This window comes from Bos grunniens, chromosome 7 (genome assembly GCF_055505025.1).
Source record: "Bos grunniens cultivar Pamir isolate PY7600 chromosome 7, Bosgru_T2T1.0, whole genome shotgun sequence".
In the NCBI taxonomy this organism is placed as follows: domain Eukaryota; kingdom Metazoa; phylum Chordata; class Mammalia; order Artiodactyla; family Bovidae; genus Bos; species Bos grunniens.
In genome coordinates, this window is record NC_141171.1 from 9812925 (window position 1) to 9834563 (window position 21639).

At 39.2% G+C, this 21639-nt stretch overlaps 1 protein-coding gene and 1 pseudogene across 1 annotated transcript; both read left to right on the plus strand.

Moving 5' to 3' along the window:
- The first annotated feature begins 859 nt into the window (after positions 1-859).
- On the plus strand, positions 860-1801 carry LOC147368312 (olfactory receptor 7A5-like; annotated as a pseudogene).
- A 7357-nt stretch (positions 1802-9158) lies between these two features.
- On the plus strand, positions 9159-10194 carry LOC147368313 (olfactory receptor-like protein OLF4). Its single transcript, XM_086408785.1, has one exon. It carries the CDS (start codon positions 9159-9161, stop codon positions 10104-10106), a length of 948 nt encoding a protein of 315 aa, XP_086264911.1. The 3' UTR covers positions 10107-10194.
- Positions 10195-21639: the final 11445 nt, after the last annotated feature.

Genomic DNA, 21639 nt, shown 5'->3' on the forward strand with positions numbered 1-21639 from the left:
TTAATTCACAGGATGCTTTTGCAACTAAATTCATAAATTGCAAGGAACAAGCATTTTCCTTAGGCCCTTTGAAGTGGCCATTCTCTCGCCAGACACATATTTCTCTTGATATCATACTAGATCCTTCTCTCCCTTTCTTGAGCTCTCTGTTCAATTATCACCTTGTTTGCTGGCTTTACCTGAACACTCAGTACATGAAAATACCTCCTATACTCTATTTTATATCTAGCTTTGTTTTCTTCATACCAACTGTAATCACTTGACATATTATATAATATTTTATTTGCACATCATCTTTCACCATCACTGGATTGTGAAAACTTCCTTTTTTTAACACCATATATTTGTTACCTATATTTGTTTAGAGGGGCTTCCCAGGTGGCTCAGTGCTAAAGAATCTGCCTGGCAATGCAGAAGAGGCAGGTTAGATCCCTGGGTTGAGAAGATCACCTGGAGAAGGAAATGGCAACCCACTCCAGTATTCTTGCCTGGGAAATCCCTTGGACAGAGGAGCCTGGCCAGCTACAGTCCGGGGGTTGGGGGGGGCAGTCTCAAAAGTGTCAGACATGGCTTAGTGATTAAACAGAAATATGTGTTTTGAACATGGTTGACACTCAATATATATTCTTCAAATGTATGAAAGTATTTCTCATTATAACTGTAGAATGCATATTTCTTTGGGAATATGCTGAGAGTGGGGCAAAAATGCCTAAGTAGAGATGAAACAGAACTTTTCTAAACAAAAATATTTTATTGACAGCAAAATAGAAAATTTACTATTTCATCTATGAGAGTTATGCCAGTTTGTGTGAAAATTAATCATGTTATTTTCATTTTTCTTGGTAGTCACCTCCACCACATGGAACCAAGTAATAATACACAATTTTCTGAATTTTTTCTTCTGGGATTCTCAGACGATCCATAATTTCAGCCCCTCATGTTTGGGCTTTTCCTCTCCATGTACTTGATTGCTGTGTTTGGAAACCTGCTCATTATTCTGGTCACTAACTCTGACTCCCATATCCACAAATCCATGTACTTCTTCCTCTCAAACCTGTCCTTTGTAGACATCTGCTTCACTTCCACCACCATCCCAAAGATGCTGAAGAATATTCAGACCCAGAGCAAAGTCATAACCCATGAAGGCTATATCATGCAGATGTATTTTTACATTCTTTTTGTGGAATTAGATGACATTATCCTGACAGTGATGGCCTATGGTTGTTACGTGGTCATCTGCCACCCTTGCATTTCACGGTCATCATGAGCCCCCGGCCTTGTGGACTGCTGGTTCTGATATCCTGGGTGCTGATTGCCTTGTTTTCCTTGCTACACAGGTTAATGGTGTTCAATTGTCCTTCTGCACAGTCGTGCAAATCCCTTACTTTTTCTGTGAACTCAGTCAGGTGGTACCACTTGCCAGTTTTGACAACATTCTTAATAACATAGTGATGAGTTTTGTAGCTGTCCTGATGGGTGGTGGTCCTTTTGCTGGTATCCTTTACTCTTATTCTAAAATAGTTTGCTGCACATGTAAAATCTCATCAGCTCAGGGGACAAATAAAGTATTTTCTGTGTGTCCCACCTCTTGGTTGTCTCCCTATTTTATTTTACAGCCTTAGGAGTGTTCCTTAGCTCTGCTGCTACCCACACCTCACATTCAAGTACAATCGCCTCGGTGATGTACACTGTGGTCACACCCATGTTGAACCCTTTCATCTACAGTCTGAGAAACCAAGATATAAAAGATGCTCTAAAGAGATTATATTTGATGCCTAGGTTAAAAGGCCAATTATATTAGTGCTCTGGATTGTATAACTCAAAGAATTAGAATCAGAAGTTGTTCTTTGATCATAGTGAAATAAAATTTGCTCCTTGCACTTATTTCCTCGGATTTCCATTTTTCTTTTCTTCTTTGAAGTCAGCATCTTTATACAATTTTAGGAACTCTCTTATTAAGCTTTATCCTTAGTCTTATATAATAGATATTTAAAATTTTTTTCCTACTCTACCGTTTTCCTACCTTTGGATCAAAAATGTTTGGAAATTCCATTTTTTTGAAGGAGTATCATAGATTTATGAAGAATTTATTAGGAGTAAAGTTTTTTATTAAAGCATTTCGTCTGTTGTTGTTCAGTTGCCCAGTCATGTCGAACCCTTTGTGACCCCATGGATTGCAGCACGCCAGGCCTGCCTGTCCCTCACCATCTCCCAGAGCTTGCCAAAGTTCATGTTCATTGCCCTGGTGATGCCATTCAGCCATCTCATCCTCTGATGCCCTCTTCTCCTTCTGCCCTCAATCTTTTCCAGCAGCAGAGACTTTTCCAATGAGTCATCTGTTTGCGTCAGGTGACCAAAATACTGGAACTTCAGCTTCAGCATCAGTCTTTCCAGTGAATATTCAGGGTTGATGTCCCTTAAGACTGACTGGTTTGATCTCCTTGCTGGGAGATCAGAGTTAGTGACCAGAGTTAGATAGACCAAGGGACTATCAGGAGTCTTCTCCAGCAGCACAGTTTGAAGGCATCAATTATTCCACACTCTGCCTTCTCTATAGTCCGGCTCTCACAGCCATATGTGACCACTGTGAACACCATAGCCTTGACTATAAGCACCTTTGTTGGCAGAGTAATGTCTCTGCTTTTCAACACACTGTCTAGGTTTGTCATCGATTTCCTGCCAAGAAGCAATCATCTTCTGAATCCATGGCTGCAGTCACTGTCCACAGTGATTTTGGAGATTAAGAAGAGGAATCTGTCACTGCTTCCACCTTATCCCCTTCTACTTGTCATGGGGCTGGGTGTCATGATGTTAGTTTTTTCTAATATGTAGTTTTAAGCTGGCTCTTTAGGAGAGCATTTAATCTACTGGCTGCTTTAAAGAGGATTTTGGTAGGTATGACTTATTGCCCATTTGTTAACTTGTTTTCTGATTGTATAGTTCTTTGTTTTTCTTTTTTCTTTGTGTTTCTTCTCTTATGATTTAATGATTTTATTTAGTGATATGCTTGTGTTAATTTCTCTTTAGTTTCTGCTTATCTAGTGTAGATTTTTGATGTATGGTAAACAAAGTGTCTTCATATGATGATCTACAGTGATGTCTATGTTTAAAAACAAGTTGCCTTTTTAAGTTTGTTTACATACCAATAGCACTACATTTTAACTTCCTGCCCTAATTTTGTGTCTTTGAAGCCATACTTGACCCCTCCCTATTTATCCTTTCATTCTTAAAATAGCTGTATTTGATTTTAGAATTTTTTTGTCTATTAACTTTTCATAATAGCTTAAGTGATTTGATCCTCAGCCTTTCTACATGTTTGCCTTCACTAGCAGGATTTTCTCTTTCTTATAGTTTCTTACCACTTGTTATGCCTTTTCCTTTCCTTTCCTTCTTAGAGAAGGTACTATATCATTCTCATGTAGAGTAGGTTTAGAATTGATAAATTCTATTAGTCTTTGCTTGTCTGAAAAGTTCTTTATCTCTCCTTCAATTCTAAATGATAATCTTGCTGGGTAAAATGCCCTAGTTTGCAGGTTTTTCCCTCACAACACTTTAAACATAGCATGTCTCTCTGTTCTATCATGCAAAGTTTCTGGGGAAAAAAAAAAGAAATCAACTGATAAACTTCTATGTTTTCATCTTGTATGACACGGTTTTACTTCTGCTGACTTTAGAAACCCATATCTTTAACTTTGTGGTTTAAATTGCTGCATCTTGGTGTAGGTCTTGTTGCTGTCATTTTGGGGAGATGCTTTTTGCTTCTGGTTACTGAATTTGCTTTTTTATTCAGGTTTGGAAAGTTTTCAGCCACAAGTTTATCAAATACATTTTGACTACCTTCTCTTTTTATCATTTCCTTCCTGGACACTCCAATTATGCCAGTGTTGATGTTCTTAATATAATCAAACATCCCTCAAGCTATTCTCACTTTTCATTTGTTTGTTTGTTTGTTTGTTTTTTCTGACTGAGTCATCTCTATGATTCTGTATTTCAGTTAACATGCATTCTTCTGTATCACCTGCTATACTATTAATTACTTCTAATTGTTGTTCATTTAATTTATTGTAGTATTCAGTTCTAACTAGTTTTTATTTTATAATTCCTTTTTAAAATTAGCACCGTGCTCATGTCTTTTAACAGATTTAAATATTTTTAATATAAATTTATTTATTTTAATTTGAGGTTTACTTACAATATTGTATTGGTTTTGCCATACATCAACATGAATTAAATATTTAATGGTCTTCCACTTATTAATAAAATGCACAGGGTGAATGCTGAAAGTAAAACTTCTTTTGGAAGAGTCCATGAATAATTTTAGCTTGAGAAAATGGAGTTTTATATCATCTTTACTCATGCATTGAATTCCAAATGTGGTAAACTGTTTGCTTCTCTTTCATTTGCTGTTTTTTAGGCATGATCTCTTGTTATTTCAGTTGGGACAAATTTCTCTGTCTTTTCACTTTACTTACCTTTGTCTGTCTATCTGAAATTGTGTGCCACAGTTAACTCTTGCAGTCTTGAAGTGGTGTCTTTCTGTGGGAACAGTCATATATGTGTCCCCATTGGCTTTGTTGGAAGACCTGGATCTGATGTTATCACAATTCAAACATTTCTTTAGGGTGTACTGGTTGCAATCATCTGCTTTTAAGGTATGGAGGGTTTAGGGCTTGAGCCATGTATGAGATATGGCTTCCTCTAGCTTAGTGGCCATTACTGGCCTAATGGGAGGGAGGCAGGTCTCAAGTTGCTAGAGCAGAAGCCCTGAGGGTCACATATGAGCTGATGTTGTTCCCCCTAAGTGTGTGCTTCCCCACTCCTGTACCAGCACTGTTAACCAGAGGGGAGCAGTGCTGGATCAAGAAGTGCTAGTGTGGGGCACTCTAGATAAGGTGGGACAAGGACCCTGTTGGCCTGGGCAGGGCTTGAGATGCACACTGCCTCTGATGTGCTGCCTGTGTAAGCACCATCAATGGTTGACCATCCCCTGCTCAGAAGCATCTTTGGGTCTGGAACTCTTTTGTCCCTACAGGAGGGCTGCTGTACTTGCCATGGTATGGGGCTGCAAAACAAGGAACTTGAGACATGCATGGACTTCTGGCATGGATAAGGGTGGGGGCTGTGGCATCAAGCTGTCATCAGCGATTGGTGTTGCTTCTGATGTGAACCCCATGTAAGCACCAGTGATATGTGCTGTGGCCCTGCTTAAACACTGCTTCATATCTGAGCCTCTGCTGTGACTCACAGCCAGGTGACCAAGTATCCACTAATCTTAGGCTGGGGCACACACACACATACAGAAGCACACTATATAACTATATCTATATATCTGCATATATATATATATCTGCACACACACACACACACACACACACACACATATATATATATATATATATATATATATATATATATATATATATCTTGCATTGCAGGCAGATTTTTTACTGCCTGATCCACCTGTTGCATCTGCCTGCAATGCAGGGCATTTGGGTTTGATCCCTGGGTTGGGAAGATCCTGGGGGAATGGAATGGCAACTCACTCCAGTATTCTTGATTAGGAAATCCCATGGACAGAGGAGCCTGGTGGGCTACAGCCATGGGGTCACAAAGACTCAGATGTGACTGAGCACAGCACAGACACACATATAATACACTAAGATAGTTTATGGTGCATATCAACATATAAATACCTCTCTTGCAAGTACACAGATTTGGTAATGAGGGATTAAAGGATAGCTCTTGACTTCTGATATAACTTGGAAATTTCTAATTGGCATGGAGAAACTATTGTGACTCCATGAAGTATATTAACCATGGTTTTATTATAAACTAGCAAAGGCAATGGCACCCCACTCCAGTACTCTTGCCTGGAAAATCCCATGGATGGAGGAGCCTGGTAGGCTGCAGTCCATTGTGTCACTGAGGGTTGGGCACGACTGAGAGAATTCACTTTCACTTTTCACTTTCATGCATTGGAGAAGGCAATGTCAACCCATTCCAATGTTCTTGCCTGGAGAATCCCAGGGATGGGGGAGCCTGGTGGGCTGCTGTCTCTGGGGTCGCACAGAGTCGGACATGACTGAAGTGACTTAGCAGTAGCAGTAGCAAAGTTATCCCCATTTTTGAAGATGAAAATAGTAAATTTCAGAAATTTCAGTGGTTCTGTCCCTGCCACAAATCATAGCGTTAAAGATGAGAGGGACCTCATCAAGACAAATCCTCAGTGTTACAGTTTAAGAAAATTTTTCACTCAGAGACGTGATGACATGCTGGGAATCTTAGGGCTTTGGAAGCAAGAGAATTAAAGGGGAAAGAGTGATAAAAATTGAATTCACCTAACTTATAGTGTCTTAGGAACAGTGAATCAGACAGAAAAAAAAAAAATCCATTCTGTCCAGAAGTGTCCCCAAGGGAAATCATGTAGTTAAAGGTTGGAGTAACCAAAGGAAACATGCCTAATGAGCTAACACAGGAAGCTGTAAATATCTCCTCTGCTGCAGTCCCTTAGCCTGTGCTACTTTGGTTGGGGAGGACCTGGTTCTTGCTTTTGAAGTTCTACATCTGTCTGGCAACCAATGCTTGATTTTATCACTTCCTGTTTTCATATTTGGGGACAAAATTCTGTCTGCATCAGTAATCATTTATGGAGGAATTTTGACTTCTACAGGGAAGAAGTGATAAAATCTGCAGGCAGGTGAGTCTGAGAGCTCCACAGAGACTGCAGGGCAGCATTAGAGAGGATGGAAACCAGGAGTGTGTACTTGAGGTCACCTGAGGTCCAATCTTTCATAGCCCAGAGGCCAGAGGTCATTGTAGTTGTTTTCTGGTTTTCCTAATATTAATGTACTTATGTATGGTCCAAAATGAAAGTGAACCTTACACTTGAAAATATAAGCATCAAGGTTGACAATTAAATGGTAATAGTGGAAGCTCAGAAGGAATGATGATGGTGGTTTAGTTGCTAAGTTACTCCAACTTTTGTGACCCCATAGACTGTAGCCCACCTGGATCCTCTGTCAGTGGGATTTCCAAGGCAAGAATGCTGGAGTGGGTTGTCGTTGTTTTCTCCAGGGGATCTTTCTGAGCCAGGGATATAACCTATGTCTCCTGTATTGACCAGCAGATTCTTTACTTTCTGAGCCACCAGGGAAATCCAGTTAGAAGGAATAGGAGGTATAAAATACTTTCAGTAAAAGTAGAAAGTAAGTATAAGGATCTTATTTATGAACAGGAGGAAACAAATAGGGAAAGTCCATTAGAAAGGAAGTCTTCTACTGTTTCATATGCCTCATATAAAACATATCTAACTTCTGTTGTATTTTTTGTATTTCTGATATTGAATTGGTAGTTTATATTCCAATTGTTTCTTTTCATCTTGGGATATTCAGACTGTAAGATGTTCCATGTCATAACTGTTTCATTGTTTACATCCTTGAACAAAAGGTATTTTTGTTCATTTCTTTTTTTTTTTTTTTCTGTGCATCAAAGAGATGTCACTGGAGGTGGAATGTTGATGAAGCAAGGAAACTTTTCTTTATTGCATTGTTTCAGGTGTCATTTGAGTATATTGGATATTATTTTCCCTTAATGTCCATATGCCCATTTCATTTCTCTTTCTTTCACTTTCATACTTTTCATTCTTTTCTAAATACCAAGCAGAAATTGGCTATACCAAAAGTGAACCCCAATTTCTAGTTCCATGAGAAGTTAACAAACTGGAATTTCAGGGAAAAATTATATATTATTTTGGAGAATATATAATTCTGACTAGCTGAGCTGTAAGCATTCACAACATAAAGAGAGTGAATCTGGATGACCAATGCATAGTAGTGACACAACCGAGAAGAACATGGTGTATTTGTGTGTGTGTGTGTGTGTGTGTGTGCATGCACACTTGTGCCTTGAAATGGAGAACAGGTCTTAAAGCAGAGGCACCTGGATTCATATGCTAAATGACTTACATACACATGTCAAAATTAAGTCAACAGATGGAACTTAGAAGGGAATCTTTTTTAATTCACAGGATGGTTTTATAGCTAAACTGATAATGTGCAAGGAAACACATGGAAGGAGGGATTTTCTGTGGACTGAAGGTTCAGCTGTAGAAGGAGGCCATCTTGTTCCTCAGCATCCCTGACACCATCTCTAATCATTCCCCCTCCTGCTCATCCCTCTGCCCTACTGGCTTCCTTGTTTGCACTTGAACATGTGGAACAAGCAGCTTCCTCAGGTCCTTAGCAGTGCCAGCTCCCTCTTCCAGGCACACACTTCTGACATCACACCAGCTCCCTGTCTCTCTTTCTTTAGGAATCTGTTCAAACATCACCTAGTTTGCTGGACTTTCCTGAACATTCAGAACAAAATAACACCTCCTACCACTCTCTTTTATACCTGGTTTTGTTTTCTTCATAGCATCTGTCACATCTAACATATTCTATAGTATTTTATTTGAATATACTCATTCAGTGTTCTTGGATTGCAAGAGGTTTATTTTTTCAGCACTTTCTACTGGGTCAGCACTAATTATGTATTTTGCAAATGAGTGAAGGAATATCCCATTTAAATTCTAGAATATATGACCTCTTAGCAAATGTGATGAGAATGGGGCAAAAATTCCTAGTCAGAAATGAAATGAAGCATACCCTCAAAGGGGCTTCTGTAGGACTCAGAGGTTTGTTTGTTTGTTTTAACTTTACAATATTGTATTGGTTTTGCCATATATCAACATGAATCCACCACAGGTATACAAGTGTTCCCCATCTTGAACCCTTCTTCTTCCCCATACCATCCCTCTGGGTCGTCCCAGTGAATTCACCTGCAATGGAATAGCCCTTCAAGAGACTCGAATTCAGTCCCTGGTTTGGGAGGAACCCCTGGAGGAGGGGATGACAACCCACTCCAGAACTTTTTCCTGGGAAATCCCATGGACAGTGGAGGCTGGCATGCTATGGTCCTTGGGATTGGAGAGAGTTGGACATGACTGAAGACGTTAAACATATACACATACGCTCAAAGAGAACTTACCTATAAATAAAATATTAATATCAAATTCTTGAGACAGAAATTGAAATTGTGGTCTTTCATCTATGTGAATTATAGCAGTATGAGTTAAAATTGTCATTATTTTCCTTTTTCCTGGTAGTCACCTTCACCCCATGGAAGCAAGTAACAATACACAAATTTCAGGATTTCTTCTTCTGGGACTTTCAAAGGAGCCCAAACTACAGCCCTTCATCTTTGAGCTTTTCCTCTCCATGTACCTGGTAACTATGTTTGGAAACCTGCTCATCATCCTGGCTGTTAGCTCAGACCACCACCTCCACACGCCCATGTACTTCTTCCTCTCCAACCTGTCCTTTGTGGACATCTGCTTCACTTCCACCACCATTCCAAAGATGCTGTGGAATATCCAGACCCAGAGTAAAGTAATCACATATGAAGGCTGTATCACCCAGATGTATTTTTATATTCTTTTTGCAGGATTAGATGACATTCTCCTGACTGTGATGGCCTATGATCGGTACATGGCCATCTGCCACCCACTACACTACACGGTCATCATGAGTTCCCAGCTCTGTGGATCGCTGGTTCTAATATCTTGGTTAATGAGTGTCCTGTATTCCTTGCTACACAGTTTAATGGTGTTGCGATTGTCCTTCCGCCCCACTGTGAAAATCCCCCAATTTTTCTGTGAACTCAATCAGGTGGTACAACTTGCCAGTTCTGATAATTTTCTTAATAACATAGTGATGTATTTTGCAGCTGTACTGATGGGTGTTGGTCCTTTTGCTGGTATCCTTTACTCTTACTCTAAAATAGTTTCCTGCATATGTAAGATTTCATCAGCTCAAGGGAAATATAAAGCATTTTCTACCTGTGTGTCCCACGTCTCGGTTGTCTTCCTATTTTATTTTACAGCCTTAGGAGTTTACCTTAGCTCTGCTGCTACCCACACCTCACATTCAAGTACAATTGCCTCGGTGATGTACACTGTGGTCACACCCATGCTGAATCCCTTCATCTACAGTCTGAGGAACAAAGATATAAAGGGGGCTCTGAAGAATTTATATTTGATGCCAAGTATAAAAGACCTATTATACTAGTGCCCTGGATTGCATAACTCAAAGCCTCTGAACCTGAAATTGTGATCTTTGATTATTGTGAAATAAAATTCACTCCTTGTAGGTATTACTTGGGATTTCCAATTGTCTTTCTGTCTTTGGATTCAGCATCTTTATACGATTTAGGCACTTTCTTTACTAAGCTTTATTCTCAGTCTTATATACAGAGTTTTTATTTTTTCCTACTCCACAATTTACATACCTTTGGATAACAAAGTGTTTGGAAATTTCATTTCTTTGATGGGGTATCATAGATTTATGAAGATTTTATTAAGAATAATGTATTTTTATTAGAGAATTTAGTCTACTAACACACAAAGAGATTATCCATAGGTGCTACTTATTGCCAGTGTGTTACTCGTTTTTTGGTTTTTTAGTTCTTGTTTTTTTCTTCTGTTTCTTAAGATTTGATGATTTGTTTTATTTTTTAATATAAATTTATTTAATTGGAGCTTAATTACTTTACAATATTGTACTGATTTTGCCATACATCAACATGAATCCGTCATAGGTGTACACGTGCTCCCCATCCTGAAACCCCGTAACTCCTCCCTCCCTGTACCATCCCTCTGGGTCATCCCAGTGCACCAGCCCCAAGCATCCAGTATCATGCATCAAACCTGGACTGGTGATTCATTTCATATATAATATTATACATGTTTCAATGCCATTTTCCCAAATCATCCCACCCTATCCCTCTCCCATTTAGTGGTATGCTTTGAGAAAGATCTGGGAGGTGTTGAAGGACAGGGAAGCCTGGTGTGCTGCAGTCCATTCGCAACAAGTCAGATACAACTAAGTGACTGAAAAACAAAGTAAAGTACTTGTGTTTATTTCTCTCTAGTTTTTGTTTATCTAGTGTAGTTTCTATGATGTATGGTAAACAGTGGGTTTTTATATGATGACCTACAACTTTATTTTTTAAAACAGGCTGTCTTTTAAATTCCTGCACTTCCAAATAGCACTGCATTTTCACTCCCTGACCTACATTTGTGTGTTTGTTGTTATATTTAAGACCTCCATATTTATCCATTTAATTTTTATTTGTGGATATAATTGACTTTAGAAAATCTTTTTGCATATTAAGTTTTCATTTTAGCTTAAGTAATTTGATCCTCAGCCTTTCTGTACATGTGCCTTTACTAGTGGGATTTTGTTTTTCATATAGTTTCTTGCCACTTGTTATGCCTTTTTTTCCTTCCTAGAGAAGATTCTACATCATTCCTTGTAGAGTAGGATTAGAATTGATAAATTATTTTAGTCTTTGCTTCTCTGAAAAGTTCCTTATCTCTCCTTCAATTCTAAATGATAATCTTGCTGGGTAGAATGCCCTAGTTTGCAGGTTTTTCCCTCTCAGCAGTTTAAGTATATCCAACTTCTCCCATCTGACAAGTAAAAAATAAAAAAAAAATGTAAAAAAAAAAAAGAAAAGACATTAGCTGACAGACTTTACAGGGTTCCTTTTTATATGACACTGCTTTACTTATGCTGCCTTTAGAAAGCCATATCTTCAATATTGCAGTTTTAATGATGCATATTGGTGTGAGTCTTGTTGCTATAATTTTTTTTGGGGGGGTGCTTTTTGCTTCTTGAACCTGAATTTGCTTTTTTATTCAGGTTTGGGAAGTTTTGAGCCATAAGTTTTTCAAACACATTTGACTACCTTCTCTTTTTCTCTTTTCCTTCCTAGACACTTCGATTATGCCAGTGTTGGTGTTCTTAATGTAGTCCAAACACCCTTCACACTATCTCATTTTTCTTTTGTTTTTATCTTTTCTGATTCATTTCCATGATTCTATATTTCAGTTAACTTATGCATTCTTCTATATCACCTGGTATACTATTAATTATTTCTAGTTCCTGTTCATTTTGTTTCTTGCAGTGTTCAGTACTAACTAGTTTTTATGTTATGGTTCCCTATCCTTTTTTCCACAGAATTAAATATTTTATGGTCTTTCACTTATTAACAAAATACACAGGGCAAATACTGAAAGTAAAACTTCTTTGGAAGATTCCTTGAATCACTTTAGCTTGAGAAAATGGAGTTTTATATCATCTTTACTCATGCATTGAATTCCAAATCTGTTACATTGTTTCTCTTTCATTAGCTATTTTTTTAAGGCATGATCTGTTGCTCTTTCAGTTGGGATAAATTTCTCTGTCTTTTCCTTTTCTCTACCTTTGTCTGCCTATCTGAAATTATTTGCCACAGTTAACCCTTGCAGTCTTGAAGTGGTGTCTTTCTGTGGGAATAGTCATACACCATTGATGTGTGCCCATTGGCTTTGTTGGAAGAGCTGGATCTGATGTTATCACAATTCATGCCTTTCTTTAGGGTGTACTGGTTGCAATCATCTGGATGTGAGGTATGGAGGGTTTAGGGCTTGAGCCAGGTATGAGATATGGCTTCCTCTAGCTTAGTGGCCATTACTGGCCTAATGGGAGAGAGGCGGGTCCCAAGTTGCTAGAGCAGAAGCCCTGAAGGTCATATATGAGCTGACCTTGTTTCCCCTAAGTGTGTGCTTCCCCACTCCTGTACCAGCACTGTTAACCAGAGGGGAGCAGTGCTGGATCAAGAAGTGCTAGTGTGTGGCACTCTAGATAGGGTGGGGCAAGGACCCTGTTGGCCTGGGCAGAGATTGAGATGCAGACTGCCTCTGTCTGTATAAGCACCATCAATGTTTGACCATCATTTGCTCAGAAGCATCTTTGTATCTGGAGCTCTTTTGTCCCTTCAGTAGGTCTGCTGTGCTTGCCATGGGATGGGGCTACCAAACAAGGAACTTGAGACATGCATGGACTTCTGGCATGGATAAGAGTGTGGGCTGTGGCATCTAGCCATTGTCAGTGATTGGTGTTGCTTCTGATGTTAAGCCCATGTAAGCATCAGTAATAGATACCATGGCCCTGCTTAGACATTGCTTCATGTCTGAGCCTCTGCTGTGACTCATAGCTATATTCCCAAGCATCCATGCACACTGTGGCACACACACACACACACACGCACACATGCACACACACACAAACAGTATATATATATATATATATATATATATATATATATATAGTCAATCTAGTGGTAAAGAACCTGCCTGGCAATGCAGGAGATGTAAGCTGTGGGTTCCATTGCTGGGTCAAGAAGATCCCTTGGAGAAGGAAATGGCAGCCCACTCCAGTATTCTTGTCTGGGAAATTCCATGCACAGTGAAGCCTGGAGGGCTACGTCCATGGGGTTACAAAGATTTGGACAAGACTGAGCACATCACACACACATATAATATGCTATGATAGTTTATGGTGCATATAGACATATAAATATCTCTTATAATTACAAACATTTAGTAATGAGAGACTAAAAGATAGCTCTTGACTTCTGGTATAACTGGGGAAAAAAAAAAAAACATTTTGCTGTCTCGCATACAGGGTTGATGTTACCATCTTTCTAAATTCCATATATATTCGTTAGTATACTGTATTGGTGTTTTTCTTTCTGGCTTACTTCACTCTGTATAATAGGCCATAATATCATATAAGAAACAAATCGCCAGTCCAGGTTCAATGCAGGATACAGGAAGCTTGGGGCTGGTGCACTGGGATGACCCAGAGGGATGGTATGGGGAGGGAGGTGGGAGGAGGGTTCAGGATGGGGAACACATGTACACCCATGGCAGAGGCATGCTGATGTATGACAGAACCAATACAATATCGTAAAGTAAAAAAACTAAAAAATAAAAAAAACACACACAAAAAAACACACATATCTTTCACAGTTACATAAACATCCTTGGTGGAGGAGACTGAAACTGTGTATACTTGACTAACGCAGGACTACTGTCTTGATACTCAAACTGTGATCCACAGACCAAGCCCTACAAGTTCATCAATACCTAAGAACTTGTTTGAAAGGCAGTTCCTGTGTCTGCTAGAGACCCAGTGAACCATAATTTGCATTTGAACTACAAACCTTGATGATTTGTATGTATAATGAGCTTATTGGAGCTCTGGTCTAGAATAGGTTTTCTTACTGTTGGCATTTGGGGCAGGAACATTACTTCTTTGGGATTCTGTCCTGTGGGATATAGGAGATAAGTAGTATCTTTTTCAGTTCAGTTCAGTCGCTCAGTCGTGTCTGATTTGCGACCCCATGTATCACAGCACACCAGGCCTCCTTGTCCATCACCAATTCCCAGAGTTCACCCAAACTCATGTGCATCGAGTCGGTGATGCCATCCAACCATCTCATCCTCTGTTGTCCCCTTTTCCTCCTGCCCCCAATCCCTCCCAGCATCAGAGTCTTTTCCAATGAGTCAGTTCTTCACATGAGGTGGCCAAAGTATTGGAGTTTCAGCTTTAGCATCATTCCTTCCAATGAACACTGAGGACTGATCTCCTTTAGGATGGACTGGTTGGATCTCCTTGCAGTCCAAGGGACTCTCAAGAGTCTTCTCCAACACCACAGTTCAAAAGCATCAATTCTTCAGCACTCAGCTTTCTTCACAGTCCAACTCTCACATCCATACATGACCACAGGAAAAACCATAGCCTTGACTAGACGGATTTGTTGGCAAAGTAATGTCTCTGCTTTTGAATATGCTATCTAGGTTGGTCATAACTTTCCTTCCAAGGAGTAAGCATCTTTTAATTTCATGGCTGCAGTCATGATCTGCAGTGATTTTGGAGCCCCCCAAAATAAAGTCTGACAGTTTCCACTGTTTCACCATCTAGTTCCCATGAAGTGATGGAGCCAGATGCCATGATCTCAGTTTTCTGAATGTTGAGCTTTAAGCCAATTTTTTCACTCTCTACTTTCACTTTCATCAAGAGGCTTTTGAGTTCCTCTTCACTTTCTGCCATAAGGGTGTCCTCTGCATATCTGAGTTTACTGATATTTCTCCTGGAAATCTTGATTCCAGCTTGTGCTTCTTTTAGCCTAGTGTTTCTCATGATGTACTCTGCATATAAGTTAAATAAACAGGGTGACAATATACAGCCTTGATGTACTCCTTTTCCTATTTGGAACCAGTCTGTTGTTCCATGTCCAGTTCTAACTGTAGCTTCCTGACATGCATGTAGGTTTCTCAAGAGGCAGGTCAGGTAGTCTGGTATCTCTTTCAAAATTTTCCACAGTTTATTGTGATCCACACAAAGTATCTTTTTGCTGCTGCTGCTAAGTCTTTTCAGTCGTGTCCAACTCTGTGCAACCCCATAGATGGCAGCCCACTAGGCTCCCCCGTCCCTGGGATTCTCCAGGCAAGAATACTGGAGTGGGTTGCCATTTCCTTCTCCAATCAAAATATCTTTTTAGACATTACCAAATATCCCCAGCAGCAAAATCACCTTGGCTGAGAATCACTGCTCAGAGTGAGAACTGGAGGCATGGTGACACACTCCAGTCAAGATTCCATCCCTTACTTTGTTTACACTTGTAATCAGAACACTGAGTCCCTCTGAATCCTATTTCTACACTGGAGAATGGAGTTCATAAAAGTATTGCTTCATAGAATACATTGTTGTAGAAATTAAATTTGACAGTCAGCTAAGCTAGTGATGCATAACAATATATATGTATATGTCTTTCATAGTTACAAATATTTTATACTGAGGACTCTTAAAGGACAGCCATTAACTCCTGATATGAGTAGGGAATCCTTATTGGCTTTGCAAAAACTTGCATGAAACCAAGGATTATAATATCCAAGTTTTATATTAAAGGAGAAAAGTTATCCCCTTTTGAAGAAGGGAATAGTCATATTCAGAGGTTTCAGGGGTTGTGTTCCCAACAAAAACCAAAGCTTTGAAGGCCCTGGGGACCTAGTTGAGGCAAATTACCCATAGTATATTAATGAGATAATTTGAACTCAGGGATGTGATGAGGTGCTGGGAGGCTTAGCACTTTGGAAGGAGGAGAGGTAAAGTCAAAGGAGCTATAAAAACTGAATTCACCTAACTTATAATGCAGTCTCCTAGGAACAGAATCAGCAGGAAAAAAAAAAAAAAATTCTATCCAGATCAGTGTCTTTAAGGGAAATAATGTACTTAGAAGCTGAATTAACAAGAGGAAAACATGCCTAATGGACTGACACAGGAAGCTGTAAACATTTCCCCTGCCACAGTCCCTCAGCCTGTGCCTCTTTGATTGCATAGGATGTGGTTATTTACTTTTGCAGTCCTACATCTGGCTGGGAGACTAATGCTTGATTTTTATCCTTTCCTGTTTTCTTGTTTGAGGATAAAAACTTTGATCTGCCTTGTCAATTAATTAGGGAGAAATTTTGACCTTCACAGAGAAGTCATCCACCCAGCGTTCCCAAGCAGGTGAGTCTGAGAGCCCCACAGACATTGGAGGGGAGAATTAGAGAGGATGGAAGCCAGGAACGTGTACCTAACTAAGGTCACCTGACGACCAATCGAGCATAGCCCAGATGTAGAGGTCTCTGTGGTTGTTTGCTGCTTTTCATAATAATGCATTTATTTATGATGTAAAAAAGATGACCATTGCACTTGGAAACAAGGATGTCAGTTTTGACAATTAAATCTGCTGGAAGCCCAATAGAAGAGGAAATGGGAGACACAGGATATTACCTGTGGTGGGACACATAGTGAAGTGACAGCATTTCTTTTTATTGTAAGATGGGGCATATTAGACTCGGTTTCTACATGCAGGAGAAAGATCTGTACCCAGGACTGTTTGCAAAGACGTGCTTGCAATACTTGTGCAATAAACACACACATTACAGTACTTTCTCTAACGCTAGGTATTCATGTAAGGGGAAAAAATAAAAAAAACAAACTTAGTTACATAGGTGAAAAGATGTATGATAATGAGGTTAACTTTTTAATTATTATATTACCTATGAGGTTGAATACAGTTGATGATTTGTTAGCCATTCAGTGTTTTTCTATTTAAACATGTCTCTACAATTCTTCTGTTTTATAAAGTGCTGTCACTTATTTTTTATTTTTAATTGGATCCTTTGAAAGAAGAAATTGTTTTCCCTTTTCTTTCTCTCTTTTTTTTTTTTTTTGAATTAACCAACTCATTTATTTTTCCATTTAGATTTCTGCCACTTTCTGTTTCCTGTACATTTTTTTAAATTTTATTTTATTTTTAAACTTTACAATATTGTATTAGCTTTGCCAAATATCGAAATGAATCTGCCACAGGTATAACCGTGTTCCCCATCCTGAACCCTCCTCCCTCCTCCCTCCCCTACACTCCCTCTGGGTCATCCCAGTGCACTAGACCCAAGCATCCAGTACTTATTTTAATTGGAGGCTAATTACTTTACAATATTGTATTGGTTTTGCCATACGTCAACAAGAATCTGCCACAGTTGTACACATGTTCCCCATCCTGAAATACCCTCCCATCTCCCTCCCCATACCATCCCTCTGGGTCATCACAGTGCACCAGCCCCAAGCATCATGTATCCTGCATCGAACCTGGACTGGTGATTCATTTCTTATATGATATTATACATGTTTCAATGCCATCCTCCCAAATCATCCCACCCTCTCCCTCTCCCAGAGTCCAAAAGACTGTTCTATATATCAGTGTCTTTTTTTGCTGTCTTGCTTACAGGGTTATCGTTACCATCTTTCTAAATTCCATCTATATCCTTCAGTATACTGTATTAATGTTTTTCTTTCTGGCTTATTTCACTCTGTATAATCAGCTCCAGTTTCATCCACCTCATTAGAACTGATTCAAATGTATTCTTTTTAATGGCTGCGTAATACTCCATTGTGTAAATGTACCACAGCTTTCTTATCCATTCATCTGCTGATGGACATCTAGGTTGCTTCCATGTCCTGGCTATTATAAACAGTGCTGCGATGAACATTGGGGTACATGTGTCTCTTTCAGTTCTGGTTTCCTCAGTGTGCATGCCCAGCAGTGAGATTGCTGGGTCATAAGGCAGTTCTATTTCCAATTTCTTAAGGAATCTCCACACTGTTCTGCATAGTGGCTGTACTAGTTTGCATTCCCACCAACAGTGTAAGAGGGTTCCCTTTTCTCCACACCCTTTTCAGCATTTATTGCTTGTAGACTTTTAGATCACAGCCATTCTGACTGGCGTGAAATGGTAACTCATTGTGGTTTTGATTTGCCTTTCTCTGATAATGAGTGATGTTGAGCATCTCTTCATGTGTTTGTTAGCCATCTGTATGTCTTCTTTGGAGAAATGTCTATTTAGATCTTTGGCCCATTTTTTTGATTGGGTCATTTATTTTTCTGGAGTTGAGCTGTAGGAGTTGCTTGTATATTTTTGAGATTAGTTGTTTGTCTGTTGCTTCATTTGCTATTATTTTCTCCTATTCTTTTTCTTTCTTTTTTTTTTTTTGGTTTTTTTAATTTTTTATTCCTTTATTTCTCATGTGTTCCCCATCCTGAACCCTCCTCCCTCCTCCCTCCCCATACCATCCCTCTGGGTCGTCCCAGTGCACCAGCCCCAAGCATCCAGCATCGTGCATTGAACCTGGACTGGCATCTCATTTCATACATGACATTTCACATGTTTCAATGCCATTCTCCAAAATCTTCCCACCCTCTCCCTCTCCCACAGAGTCCATAAGCCTGTTCTATACATCAGTGTCTCTTTTGCTGTCTCGTATACAGGGTTATCGTTACCATCTTTCTAAATTCCATATATATGCGTTAGTATACTGTACTGGTGTTTTTCCTTCTGGCTTACTTCACTCTGTATAATAGGCTCCAGTTTCATCCACCTCATTAGAACCGATTCAAATGTATTCTTTTTAATGGCTGAGTAATACTCCATTGTGTATATGTACCACTGCTTTCTTATCCATTCATCTGCTGATGGACATCTAGGTTGCTTCCATGTCCTGGCTATTATAAACAGTGCTGCGATGAACATTGGGGTACACGTGTCTCTTTCCATTCTGGTTTCCTCATTGTGTATGCCCAGCAGTGGGGTTGCTGGATCATAAGGCAGTTCTATTTCCAGTTTTTTAAGGAATCTCCACACTGTTTTCCATAGTGGCTGTACTAGTTTGCATTCCCACCAACAGTGTAAGAAGGTTCCCTTTTCTCCACACCCTCTCCAGCATTTATTATTTGTAGACTTTTGGATCGCAGCCATTCTGACTGGTGTGAAATGGTATCTCATAGTGGTTTTGATTTGCATTTCTCTGATAATGAGTGATGTTGAGCATCTTTTCATGTGTTTGTTAGCCATCTGCATGTCTTCTTTGGAGAAATGTCTATTTAGATCTTTGGCCCATTTTTTTGATTGGGTCATTTATTTTTCTGGAGTTGAGCTGTAGGAGTTGCTTGTATATTTTTGAGATTAGTTGTTTGTTGGTTGCTTCATTTGCTATTATTTTCTCCCATTCTGAAGGCTGTCTTTTCACCTTGCTTATAGTTTCCTTTGTTGTGCAGAAGCTTTTAAGTTTAATTAGGTCCCATTTGTTTATTTTTGCTTTTATTTCCAATATTGTGGGAGGTGGGTCATAGAGGATCCTGCTGTGATGTATGTCAGAGAGTGTTTTGCCTATGTTCTCCTCTAGGAGTTTTATAGTTTCTGGTCTTACGTTGAGATCTTTAATCCATTTTGAGTTTATTTTTCTATATGGTGTTAGAAAGTGTTCTAGTTTCATTCTTTTACAAGTGGCTGACCAGTTTTCCCAGTACCACTTGTTAAAGAGATTGTCTTTTCTTCATTGTATATTCTTTCTTTCTTTTTTAACAAAAGTTGTATGGCAAGTCATTCTTTATATATATATATATATATATATATATATATATATATATATATATATATACACACACACACACACACACACACACATTTGTGGGGATTGTATGTTGTTGTTGTTGTTTGGTCACCAAGTTAAGTCCAACTGTTTGCAACCCCATGAAATATAGCCTACCAAGCTCCTCTGTCCATGGGATTTCCCAGGTAAGAATACTGGAATGGGTTGCCATGCCCTCTTCCAGGGATCTTCCTGACCCAGGTATCTAACTCAGGTCTTCTGCATTGGCATGTTCATATTTTACCACTGAGCCACCAGGGAAACCTGGGAATTGTATAATAATTCATTTTTGGGGTCAAATTTGGGACCAATTTTTGTGTTAAATCTGTCAGTTTATGCTATAAAGTATTATGAACTATATATAGTCACCACGCTGTACAGTACACCCCATTTGTTGCTTTTTCACTGTCACTTTTCTTACTGAATGAATTCAGTTATCATTTTAATATTCTTGATGTTTCAATCCTTGTTGTAAACCAAAAAGGAAAGTGAGAGTTCTGCAGCATCCTTAGTGATATTAATAATAAGGCAAAGGCAATAGCACCCCACTCCAGTACTCTTGCCTAGAAAATCCCATGGACGGAGGAGCCTGGTAGGCTGCAGTCCATGGGGTTGCTAGAGTCGGACACAATGGAGCGACTTCACTTTCACTTTTGACTTTAATGCATTGGAGAAGAAAATGGCAACCCACTCCAGTGTTCTTGCCTGGAGAATCCCAAGGATGGGAAGCCTGGTGAGCTGCAGTCTATGGGGTCACACAGAGTCGGACACGACTAAAGTGACATAGCAGCAGCAGCAGCAGCACTTTATACATATTTACTTGTAGTTTCACGACTGTTATTTCTTATTGTTCCTTTTAGACTTCTAATTAAATCTATTTGCAAAAGTTGCATCAGCTCTGGACATAATTTGAAAGACATTCTTCTCTACCATATTAAACATTGCCTTCACGTTTTGGCAACCCACTCCAGTACTCTTGCCTGGAGAATCCCATGGATGGAGGAGCCTGATGGGCTGCAGTCCATGGGGTCGCTAAGAGTTGGACATGACTGAGCGACTTCGCTTTCACTTTTCACTTTCATGCACTGGAGAAGGCAATGGCAACCCACTCCAGTGTTCTTGCCTAGAGAATCCCAGGGATGGTGGAGCCTGGTGGGCTGCCATCTATGGGGTCACACAGAGCTGGACACTACTGAAGCGACTTAGCAGCAGCAGCAGCATTTCAATATGAGATGAAATTACAAATTTGGTACTGCTCTGTATCCTCATTGTAGATGTCCTGTTATATTCTTTCATTTCCCCATTTTGGCAATTTCAACATAAATTAGAGACCAATGCTGGTATCGTTAAATTCTTACTCTATGTTTTTATTAGTTAGTGGCAGATTTTCATTCAATTTTTTACCTACAGTTGTTCAGGAAGCAATGTATTTTACCTTATTTTGCTTCATAAGGTTAAGTATATTTATTATTCCATAAGTTTTTATTTATGGAATAAGTATTTTTTATTCCTTAAGTTTTTAGTTTCCTTTAAAAATACCCTTCTAAAATATGCACTTATACATATTCACATACTTTTATACAAAGGTATAAATATAATCCTAAATATATCATTAAATTTTCTTTATGTTTTACTGATGAGTGGCCAGTATGTTTAATGTTTTTCTACAGTTTATCCACTTTTGTCTATTTCTTAGCAACAACTCAGGGACTTGCTTCTAAACAACTAGTAATAA